The sequence below is a fragment of the Aulostomus chinensis genome, chromosome 15 (genome assembly GCF_037954235.1).
Source record: "Aulostomus chinensis isolate RoL2024-O1b breed Wild chromosome 15, RoL_Achi_v1.0, whole genome shotgun sequence".
NCBI classification, from domain to species: Eukaryota; Metazoa; Chordata; class Actinopteri; order Syngnathiformes; family Aulostomidae; genus Aulostomus; species Aulostomus chinensis.
This window is the reverse complement of record NC_141334.1, coordinates 25532000-25544568: the sequence shown is the minus strand read 5'-3', so window position 1 is coordinate 25544568 and position 12569 is coordinate 25532000. Positions and strand designations below refer to the sequence as shown.

Sequence of the window (12569 nt, the reverse complement as noted above, 5' to 3'; positions counted from 1 at the left end):
CCCCGTGGTTACATGGTAACCATCACTTTCGCTCTCATCTGTGAGTTATTTCCTCTGGGAACTCACAACTTTTGATCCGTACAGTTGCTAGAACTAGCAGCAGTCCTATGAATGACTGTAGGTGCAGAGCTAGCTTACAGTACAGACCAACAGACTCCTCCACTCAACGATGAAGTGCTACACTAGTGCTTAGATTCAAGTGTTACCTCTCTGGTCCAGTGCGTGTTTGTACGCCATGCCAGTCTGAGCCATCACATCCTCACAAAACTGTTTAGCAGAGGACAGGAGGTAAAAACCATGCTAGCTAGAGCACTCTGCCTAAATGCATTCATTTGGTCTGATTTATACCGCATGGTAATGAATGTGGGTATGATATTGGCAGGAAAACACTGTCCTCAGAGTCACCAGAGAGTTGGAGGTAGTAAACACAATTATCTTTACGACACACAATTATTCATAAAACAGGGAGGGACACAACAATGGGGAGAGTGGCTGCATCCACCTGGACAATAAATAGTTTCCAGTAAATTATTCACACACACACACACACACACACACACACACACACACACACACACACACACACACACACACACACACACACACACACAACTAGATGACTAGTTTAAGATAAACTACTCATATGAGGCATGTCCCCTCCTCGAGAACCTGCAGTCCCACAACCGCAGTGCAATTAGAGTGGACCATACAAATTAGGCCCTCCCTCAGTACCCTCACTCCCAAAAGTATTAAAAAGTATTTAGAAATACACAAGTCGACACTCAAATTGTTTGGATGGCCGCAGGACCTGTTCAGGCTTTGGCATAAGCCGGCGAGCAGGCAGGACAAGAGAGGAGCATGGGGGACGAAATCCCTGGGCCTTGACTCCTGTCTCTAAACCTATAAACTGCTACCTGGCTGCCTGTGGCACCCCACCCCTTCCCAAGAGGGTGGGAGTCATCTGCCCCACCCAGAAGAGTCACACCCGACCTCTTCCAGCATGTTCCCTTTCCCTCAGTCCCCCCCCCCCCCCCCCCACACACACACACACACACACAGCTGGTTCCTGCAGGACTCTCACCTACTCACAGTCCAGCACAGTTCTTGCCCCTGAAAAGTCTTGAATATCAACACGAGTGTGAACCCACGAAAGCGCCTCAACAACAATGGACGTCTGCGTCCCTGTCCAGGACAACATAAAGGGCTGTAAACATTCATTTATGATGACGATATAAATGAGTCTTACTGATGACTGCAGTAGTTTGTCACTTTTGGAATGTGAGTTCTCAGAGAAAAAGGTTTAAGAAAGAAAAAGTCTTCAGGTGTCAAATCATGAGATGAGGATGTAATCCATTGACCAGAGGCCACCGTCAGACGGCTGGACAGCATTACCAGCTCCAGCCTGACGGCAGCTAGACTCAAGTCCCTGTACAACCAGTGAGGCTGTGAGCACCACGATGAGAGCAGAGCACAACTACAGCAACGTGTTACTAAATTCAAGACAGAAACATCCATTACTGCTCGGGCTCGCCAGTCCCATTGACCTGTGTGGTCCTTGATACCAGAGCACGGGCAAAACTGCCATGTGTTGCCATTGACAACCAAGTCCTCCATACAGGTAGGATTACATGGACCAACGTGTAATTGATCAGTGGAAAATAATGAGCTTTGGAGGTGTAGCGGTACCCTATCACCCCTGCCAGCTCCCTCCAAGACAGCTACCTCCACCCAGGCATGGTGGAGCACTGCCCATGGTGCTGAAGGAGGCCAGCAGTGACAGGCAGGACCAAGCAGTCACGCACTTCAACAGCAGCACCCCTGCAGCGCTGGCCTTGTAACACATAACTACAAACCCATTTATTTCAAAGGTTTCTCTTTCATCACTTGTTTTTCAAGCCTCATTACGAGGTGTGAATAAAGTAGGTAGATTTTTATCCAGGCGCAACTTCTCTCTGTTGCACTCCTCTCATTCTCTACTGACGTATCGGCAGTGTTTCAAGACTGCTTCAGGTACATTTGCAGTTATACAGATCAGACGAATGCCATGTGGTGTCTTTCATTTCTTTCAATTCACAGTGTATTTTGCATTCCAAGCTCTCAGAAATGCTGTGGGTGTCTTAATGGTGTCTTGAACTCAAGGTTTGTTCACTAATGTGTCACTTCTCTGTGAATCTTAAATATATCGTCCAGTATAACCCTGCCCTTCTGTATCCAGCCATACACACTCAGTAATATACGAACACTTTGATTTGACCATAAACACACAAAGTATGACTTCGTTGTCATCCTCCTCTTATCCGGTTGGTCCGGGTCACGGGGGCAGCAGCCTCAGCAAGGAAGCCCAGACTATCCTCTCCCCAGCCACTTCTGCCAGCGCTTCCAGGGGAATCCCGAGGTGTTCCCAGGCCAGCCGAGAGATACAATTTTATAATATAAAGAAGGTTCTACTTAACAATACGCTTCAGTTTCACTTTTACTTTTGTTAGCCTCCGTTAGCTTCAAGCTAAATATACGTGACTGACTTTTTCTGCATTCTGGAGTCACAAAGTGCAACACAGCAGTGAAAAAGTCTTTGTCAGCTCAAAACTGTGTGGGTGAAGTTTTGCTTTAAAGCGGGCTAATCTCAAAGTTGAATTGAAAAAATAAAACATGACATGGAATCAGAGATCAAGCAATCATTTCAAAATCCATCTTTTAAGCTAAGTATAGCTTAAAAAAGGAGGAATAATGAAATTAAAAAAAACATTTAATTTACAAATGTTAATCCCCCTATCCACCTGGCACAGGCAGCTCCTGTTATTAGCCTGGCTGAACAAGGATATTTGTGTACAGAGCAAAACCCAAATCCGTGGACACCTGAGCCCATCACATTGTTCTCCTGTGTCGTCTTTCTTGAGGATTTGAGTTGGAATCCACTGCTGTCCCCCTCCTCGTCCCCCCGCAGAGTGAGCTTCCAGTAGCTGTAGCAAGAGGCAGGTTGAGCTGCTCCACCCCTTGCTGGTTAACTGCTGAGCACCCTGCTTGAGGTAGCGCGACGGGCAGGTTTCGCACTTCAGCAGTGTTCAGAGCATCTTCTCATCTTTATTTGATCATGTTGCTCAGCTTTCTACGTGTTCTACAGTTTGGATGTTCTGCCAGGGGCCTTTATTTCAGTACGTGTGATTCAGTCATTATAAATACTGTTCATGAGTTCACTTAACAAACATTTTATATGCAGGAACATCAGTCAGACCAGCTCCTGCAGGTGACATGGATCATCTGAGGAACCGTTCAGGAAAGAAATATCACAAAAGGAAAAACTGCAGTTCCTGTGACACCTATGTTGGAATTTTCATCATCAGGAAAAATATCACGAGACCAGGCATGAATGCAACAGTGACTCAGCTTCCTTTTTGAATAGCAGACCTCCCTTCATTGTAATACAGCCAACACATTTTCAGTGTGTAGGCTGCTAGCAGAGAGCTAGCAATGACTCTGCTGTCGTTTCACCTAGCAGGAGGGCAGAGAGAGGAAGCGGAGAATGCTGAGCAGGTCAGAGGTCAGAGTGAACAATGGCGAAACAAGCTGCTTGATTTGTTACATGCATGCTGCTGCTGATGTTGGGAAATGTCAACTTTACAGTAAGTCAATGTGCATTTTATTTTCAAAAAGAAAACGTGTTGCCATTGTTGAAGATGAGGCGTTGCACTGTGGAGAGGAATTGGAGGGAACTCCTAAAACCTGTCAACTTCACAGCATTTCGTCCAAAAGCTCTGCAGTGGCTTCTGTCACTCTGTCAGAGTGTCTGCTGTGACTGGTGTCACAGACTGATACACATCAGGCCCCTGAATGTACTGTAGCCAGAGGGCTTTATGCTACTTTTATTGTTTAATATGGAAAATGTATTAATACCATTTTTTGCCTCCAAAAAATCATCAAAGGAAGTGATAGGGCACAACTCCTGATGTTGCATGGACTCACTGTGTGCTGGAGGTGAGGCCAGCTCTGTCCAACAGCTCAAATATTTTCAGCAGGATTTGAGGCACATTGGTGTATTTTTCAGTAAGTCTGCTATCAGACGTAAGAAGCAGCATGAACTGCAGAAACAGCTGGATGAGTTCACCCAGCCACATCGAGACATGGCTGCCAAGTCACACCGCTGGGCCTGAGCGCTGGACATCGCTCAGAGCCCAGAGACGTGTCCAATTTTCCACTCGTGTATTTGTGGTCAAGCATATTTTTAACCTTGAAAGCGTAACAGCTGAAAGTGGACTTTTTCCAAACATTCAAAGCATAGTATGAATGTTTCATTCCCAACATCGATGCAACAACCTCAATGTATGAAATCAAGATTTGCTGCTAACACAATTCAGCTGTCATGCTTTTAGAACAGTGGCACTAAACGCAGCGACACTCCTCCGGCATTCAGGAGTGCTTCCCTAACCTGTTATGTCTTGTACCCCCTGATATAGTCAACCTTCCTCTGAGCACCCCACACTCCACCTGGGGCTAGGCTAGATTTGCTATTGGGCCCATGGGGCGTGGCCAGTTCTACTCTGCCTCTGATTGGTTTATACTTTGAGGAGTGATTGGGTCAGAGCCAATTAGAGGATGAGTAGTAGTAAATTTAAACACTGGTTTGAGAGGATACAGGTTTTTTTTTGCCAACCCACGTAATTTAATATGAACTCCTGGGTGAACAGGAAACCCAATGTGGGGATCATGGCTGTGAAGGTTGCAGGCATTAATGGCCATCACTCACCCTTCGAAAACATAGAGATGGAGAAAGTCATTGAACTCTCCACAGTTCTACCAGGGCGTGATGAGGCAGCTTGGTCAGTCCTGACATCAGCTTGACTTTAAGAGCAGTTGTTAGAGATGAAGTAGAGGAGATGGGGGACAGAGACAGGACAGGACAGGAAGAGAAGACAGAGCCACAAAAGACGGCACAGCGCAGAGAATCCCTCAGACTGGAGGAGAGCGACACAGGGCAATCTTAGGGAGGAAGAGGACAGAGCCTGTAATTAAGCCAGCCCTCCCCCTCCTTGAGAAATGAGTTCCAGGCACTCCAAATAGACAAAGGAAGCCGCAAACTCGCTCCCTAATGTTACACCCAGACGAGTCTGGCTGAAGATCCGTTCAGAAGAGTGAAGACGTCAACTCATCCTCTCCTCTTTGCGGACACGTGGAAGGTGCGAAACCAATGCATGGACACAGAAATGAACCGACTGCAACTTGAACAAAATCACACCAAAGCAGACAACGCAGTACTGGAAGTGACGGGAGAGTGCAGAGGTAATATTTGTATATTATCATAGAATATATCCAAGTCTAATGAGGTCATATTTCCAAAAAGATATTAAGAATGTCCAGTGATGGTTTTTAATGGGCATATGAGCCTTAGTTTGATTGATATCTATTGTTTCAGTGCTCGCTCCATTTTTTTAATGACATCGTCCACAATGATTTCATACATCAACGGAAGACATTACCTCAAACATGTAACATGCAATAACAGTATGCTATCAGTGCATAATAATTATAAAAGAAGCTTGAGTTGCTCTGACTGCAGCTACTCACAAATCAACTCTTTAACATAGAGCTGACATGCTAACGCAGGTAGCAGAACCACACCTCAACCACACTTGTCATCACCTTTCATCATCTCTCATCCCTTCAACCTCGGGCTGGGCGATAAATCGATTTTATTGATTAATTAAAATTAAGGTCAATTTGTTTTGATGAAAATGAATTTTCTGTTCAACACCTGCCACCAAAGCTCCCTGCTGGGCTCCCGTAGTTCCGAGTGCGTGCGCACCCCTGTGTGCTATAGATACCAAAATATGGCAGTGAGCGGTGAAGATCTCATTCCCAAGAAAGGAAATGTATCTTCAGTTATTTGGAATTGGTTCGGGTTTGTGGGGTCGGACACAAAACAAGCAGCACCTCGCTGCAAAGGGTGTTGCTACCAAAGGTAGCAGTACAACCAGTTTAGTGCAGCACCTCAAAGAGAGGCGTGCTGCTGAGTGGGAGAGGTGTTGCTCCCTACACAAAGAACAAGACCGCGGCAGCCCAGGCACCAAAAACAGCCTACCATCTTGGAAACATTTACATTCTGTATCCCATTTGATAGGAAAAGGCCCGGTGGATCGATCTGTGGTCCAGGAGGGTGGTGCATTCATGCCATCACCTGTCATCACCTCAACCACACCTGCCATCACCTCTCAACACCTCTACCGCACCTGTCATCACCTCTACCACACCTGTCATCACCTATCATCAACTCTACCACACCTCTCAACACCTCTACCACACCTCTCATCACCTCTACCACACCTGTCATCAACTCAATCACACCTGTCATCACCTCTATCACACCTGTCATCACCTCTACCACACCTGTCATCACCTCAATCACACCTGTCATCACCTCTACCACACCTTTCATCACCTCTCATCACCTCTACCACACCTGTCATCACCTCAATCACACCTGTCATCACCTCTACCACACCTTTCATCACCTGTCATCACCTCTACCACACCTGTCATCACCTCAATCACACCTGTCATCACCTCTACCACACCTTTCATCACCTCTCATCACCTCTACCACACCTGTCATCAACTCAATCACACCTGTCATCACCTCTATCACACCTGTCATCACCTCTACCACACCTGTCATCAACTCAATCACACCTGTCATCACCTCTACCACACCTGTCATCAACTCAATCACACCTGTCATCACCTCTATCACACCTGTCATCACCTCTACCACACCTGTCATCAACTCAATCACACCTGTCATCACCTCTATCACACCTGTCATCACCTCCACCACACCTCTCATCAACTCAATCACACCTGTCATCAACTCAATCACACCTGTCATCACCTCTATCACACCTGTCATCACCTCCACCACACCTGTCATCAACTCAATCACACCTGTCATCACCTCTACCACACCTGTCATCACCTCCACCACACCTGTCATCAACTCAATCACACCTGTCATCACCTCTATCACACCTGTCATCACCTCCACCACACCTGTCATCAACTCAATCACACCTGTCATCACCTCTACCACACCTGTCATCACCTCTATCACACCTGTCATCACCTCCACCACACCTGTCATCAACTCAATCACACCTGTCGTCACCTCTACCACACCTCTCACCACCTCTACCACACCTGTCATCAACTCAATCACACCTGTCGTCACCTCTCATCACCTCAGCCGTAACAACGACTCATACCTGATCAAGCCATCTTGCTTTGGTTGGCTCAGGTTTACCGACCCCTCTTTACCTTCCTCTCCTTCACCCCTCATCCCTTTCCCGTCAGTAAACTTTACATACATCTGTCCTCAACATTTACACACGCTAATTCTTATAAATGTTCAAAAAACATAATGTTGTGTCATGGTTTTCATTAATCCACCACAGGGCCGAGAAATTCAGGTGAGAAAGTGCCTAATATGTCTTCCAGAGTCCTGATCTCAGCTCACATCAAAGGCATGGCCAATGTTGTTTTTTCAACCACATCGGATATGATTGTTTTTAATGATGTTTAATATTTACCACTGTTATAGAACACGCCTACATGAGTCTGCCATCTTCTAACGGGGGCTGACATGCAATTGATGCCTTTATACCTGTAGAAGGCGCGATAAACACTACATCTGGAAGCCCCGCCCACAGCCTGCTCATGGATGGGGGAGAGCAGGATGCATGGGACAGAATAAGATAAAACAAAAAAAACTTAGATTATTGACAGTCTGTAGAAACAGATGGGAGATTAGACAACCTCCTCCATGGAGGGACAGCTCTGCGACGCGGCGCTCTGCTGGCGTTACGGTTTTATTACAGCTGATTCTGGTCGCTGTCGAGTGTTGTGGACACCTCAAATTACGTGGGATTTGTGTAACACTGGTTCGTGAGGACAGATATGATTAATACTGCTGATTAATCTCATTACTGTTTACATAAGCAGATAAAATGTCACAGTAAATATGATATTAACTGAGCAACTGAAAATGTAAATGTTTGCTCACTGTTTCACAACAAAAACAAGAAATCAAGAGATTCTGTTGGAGGTTGTTTTTTTTTTTAGTTTAGGAATTAAACCCTGGCAGTGATATAAGATGTAGCTCCAGCAAACGCCTGGCACCCTTTGCAACTGAAGGAACTAAAGGCCCCTGTCACAAGATTTAACATTCTCACGCTTCTTTATACTTACAACACATGCAAAAATTATGACTTGAAGATGATTTTCTATATTTCCAAACATTTGGAATAGCCCTTAAATCACCACATGGTGACCTGTGCCTGAGGGCATTTGTGAAACTGCTAATATGTGTGATGATGGTCAAAAAGAGACTGTGTGCTGCGGCAGGACGTCAGAGATGTGTTGGAGACAGCCCGCTAATGATGCCCCATCCTGAGGTCCTGAGAGCGCCCCAAACTGTGACAGGATCTGAACTCTGAACTATCCACATCCTGACACACCCTCCACCTTCGTATCACCACCAGCCAACTGTGGTATCACAGCAAAACCCTCCTTTGGACACTGTGATTATCACTCATGCTGGGCTGACATTGAACATTCCCGGCAGCACTTGAAAGCAGCATAAATCCGCCTGTGTCCAGTAAGCCTCTGAGGGCACGGAGGAGGGGAAAGGTCACCGCAGGCAACCCCCCATCCTGAGGAAAAGCGAGTCAATCCGCAGTACTTACAGTTCCCACCTGAAGCAGTGTGTGTGTGTGTGTGTGTGTGTGTGTGTGTGTGTGTGTGTGTGTGTGTGTGTGAGCTCCTCAAACACACTCTTTCTCTCCACCTTTTGGTTCTGCGTCGGCACACAACAATTAAAAGCGCCAAGTCTCTCGTTACCAGCTGCTGAAGATTAGCAGAGTATCGCTTCTGAATTGAATGTCTTCTCCTCACTAATCCTGTCAAATCCTCACTTTTCTCCCCAGCAGCGGGATAAACTACACTTCAGACATGTGCAGGGCTCTGCGACGGCGCCCCGGAGCCTGCCGGCACGCGGCGCCTAACTTTGGGGGACAGGTCCTCGCAGGAGGGACAAGAAGGAGAAAGGCGGCTGCGACTCACCTGAGGAAGACCGTCTCTCCCTGCCGGACGGTGATATTGTCCATCACTTTGTTGTCGGTCGGAGAATCCCCCTGACTGCGGACCGGTAACCCTGCAGACACAAGAAGCAAAATCCTCAGAGACTGAAGGACGCAGCGTCTGGAAACAGCGTCCAGGTGTCCCCGGACAGACATCGTCTCCAGCCTTCACAGGTGCGCAAATATCCCACCGCGAGACAACCAGTCGCCTTTCTGTCCCGTGGAGATTATTATCATCAGTCTTAATCCAGATCTGCTGTCCAGGGAGCTGCGAGCAGGCGGGAGGAGAGGCGCTCGACCCTCTCGGCTGCTCTGGAACACGGCCACTCTTTATTGATAGAGAAGGAGAAGGAAAAGAAGAAGAATCCCTCTTTACTAGCGGTCCACCGGCTGCAGCCGCTCTCCCTTCCCTGAATCTTTCTAGAACGCGTCCTTAACGCTCATTGACACCCGTCCCTGACACCCCCGGACGCGCGAGTCCCAGATGGAGGATGACAAATTCAGATTTGCATCGGCTGACGGTCAGATGTGTATCAGCCGCAACTCCCGGGTGTCCGTTCTCCCTGGTGACGTCACAGACGGACTGTGACAATGACAACAGTCCCCCCCCCCCCCCGAACTCCCTTCGCGCAACGGCAGCAGCAGTTTACACTTGTTTCATGGGTCATTGTAAACTTGTCTTGTTATAGTCAAAGTAGTAAAGTTTGCTGCATCTATCTATCTATCTATCCATCTATCTATCAATCTATCTATCCATCTATCATCTATCAATCTATCTATCCATCTATCATCTATCTATCCATCTATCTATCAATCTATCTATCCATCTATCATCTATCCATCTATCATCTATCCATCTATCATCTATCATCTATCTATCTATCCATCTAGCCATCTATCATCTATCCATCTATCTATCTATCTATCTATCTATCCATCTATCCATCTATCTATCCATCCATCTATCTATCTATCCATCTATCATGTATCTATCTATCTATCCATCTATCTATCTATCTATCTATCTATCTATCTATCTATCTATCATCTATCTATCTATCTATCTATCTATCTATCTATCTATCTATCTGTCATCTATCTATCATCCATCTATCTAATTTCTACTATATATATATACTGTATATGTGTGTGTGTGTGTGTATGATAACCTGTGTTTACAGTCAGCTGCCTTGGCGCTGTCATCCTTATCATTAACAGAGCCTGAGTTGATTTCTCAAGACAAACACCAACACAATAGAAAACCTGCCAACTCCTCCAACATGTCTCAGAATGAAATATTCCCATCAGTGAGGGTGTCAGTGCCTCTGAATGACAAGTCCTCGTGTCAATGTTTACAAATGAGAGCTTCCTCGCCATGTTGTGACTGTGACACTGAACTCAGAGCCTTTTCTGATGGGAACTATGCTGGAGGTTCTGATGACAATGATTGAAAATATACAAGGCTGCACTTTTCCTTCGTGGCATATATCAATGTCATAATATGAGGGAGATTGATTGCCAGAGATTGGACAGGATTCCCATTTCCTCTGTTCCTGTGCTGATTTCTGTGACAGACCGTCTCACTGCAACACGGGGGAGCCGGCTGGACTGGTTCGCAGCACCTCATAAAGACCAGAGATACATCCCTCTTGTGTGTCCTGTGCTGGTGACCTGCTCAGCTCTGGAGCTGGACCATATTCATCCCGCTGTTGCTGGTTCTCGATGAGCTGCTGGAGAGCTGGCTGATCTGTAGTCAATTAAATGCTCCCAATCCTCGGTTCAAATGCAGCTGCAAGCGCTGCCTTACCTCTGAACGCGTCTACACTCCACGTACACACAGACAGAGTCAGCAGAGGGAAACATCTCCATCCAATGACATGAGCTCGTGATACTGAACCCGCTCATGTGCACACTAATAAACTGACCTTTGTCACAAGCCTTTTAAAAGCTGGTCATCCTGAAGACAGAACCTGGCTGTTACTTCTGCTTTGATCTGTTTCTTTATATGTCATCACAGCTAATTCTGAGCTGGAAGAAGCAACATCCAGATGCACTTCAGCTCTGAAATTCATCGAGCCGCTGTTTGCACCTCCAGATGATGTTAGAGGGCATTTAGTTCCCAAGTGAATTTTAAGTGAAATGTGGAAATGTTGCCAAAAAATAAATAAATAAAATAAATGTGCATCAAAAGTGTCTCCATCAGTGAGTAAAACAGGCTACATCAACCACCGAAGGATTGCCCTGCAGGCTACATGAAGCACAGCTGCAACACACAGCATGGAAGAACGAGAGTCACCTATCAGAAAACTGAGGGAGGTCCCCCAAATAACTTCAGCTGGACTGGAGGAAAAGTGGCAAAGTACCAGCTCATACTGGACAGGTTGTTCTCCGAAGACGAGGACAAAGTTTGGAAATGTAAGTGAAGCTGCCTGCAGTGCAGCAGCTGGTCGGCCATGTGACTTTATTCCCTGTGAATATTTGCACGAGTCAGATGATGAACGTGAAGTACGAATCCCGCGTGATCTGAACACGCCATGATTAGCAACAATCTTCCTCTCTGCCTCTGGGAGGACATTGATGGTGCATCATGCACACTTAGGATACATTCAGGGAGCCCTTCATATGGAGGGGAAAACTTTGGCTGCCATTAGGATGCAGGGACAGAAGCTACAAGCTCTTTCTTCAAGGTTTCTACCAGCCTGCATACAAACTCAGTACACACACACACACATCCATCATCGTCTTCCGCTTATTCCTTACTCGTAAGGGTCGCGGGGGGGCTGGAGCCTATCCCAGCATCTATGGGCGAGAGGCGGGGTTCACCCTGGACAGGTTGCCAGTCGATGGCAAGGCCAACACATAGAGACAGACAACCATTGGCTCTCCCAGCCACGCCTCCGGTCAATTTAGAGTCTGGATTAACCTGGTCCCCTCTTGATGTCTTTGGACTGTGGAGGAAGCTGGAGTACCAGAGAGAACCCAGCAGGAACAGGGAGAACATGGAGACTCACCCAGAAAGATCCTGCGCCCGAGCCGGGACTCAAACCTGGAACCTTCTTGCTGTAAGGCCACAGTGCTGACCACTGCACCACCGTGCAGCCACACACACAGCCACACATATAACATGCTGATGCACTTCAGCTCTATGCAGACTCTATACAGTATATATATATATATATATATATATATATATATATATATATATATATATATATATATATATATATATATATATATATATGTGTGTGTATGTATATGTGTGTGTATGTATATGTGTATATATATACGTATATATATACATATATATAAATATACGTATATATGTATATATATGTGTATATATATACATATATTTATATATATATGTATATATATACATATATATGTATATATATATTTAGACATATATATACATATACATTTTTATATATATATATATATATATAT

The 12569-nt window shown here is 45.8% G+C and overlaps 1 protein-coding gene and 1 long non-coding RNA gene across 4 annotated transcripts in view; one reads left to right on the top strand and one right to left on the bottom strand.

The window, feature by feature from the left end:
• Nucleotides 1–12569, bottom strand: part of ntm (neurotrimin) — a 485612-nt gene that overhangs the window by 155832 nt on the left and 317211 nt on the right. For 2 of the 3 annotated variants that reach the window (XM_086225655.1, XM_086225658.1), the window contains exon 1: nucleotides 9106–9305. In XM_086225655.1, the coding sequence (XP_086081781.1) occupies nucleotides 9106–9278 (173 nt within the window). In that variant the 5' untranslated portion in view covers nucleotides 9279–9305. Of the gene's footprint in view, nucleotides 1–9105; nucleotides 9306–12569 lie in introns of those variants that run through there. The other variant, XM_086225657.1, reaches the window with a different exon arrangement.
• Nucleotides 5112–11270, top strand: LOC147249289 (uncharacterized). Its single transcript, XR_015119404.1, has 3 exons — nucleotides 5112–5274; nucleotides 8970–9296; nucleotides 10697–11270. It is a non-coding gene; the product is annotated as an uncharacterized LOC147249289 (long non-coding RNA).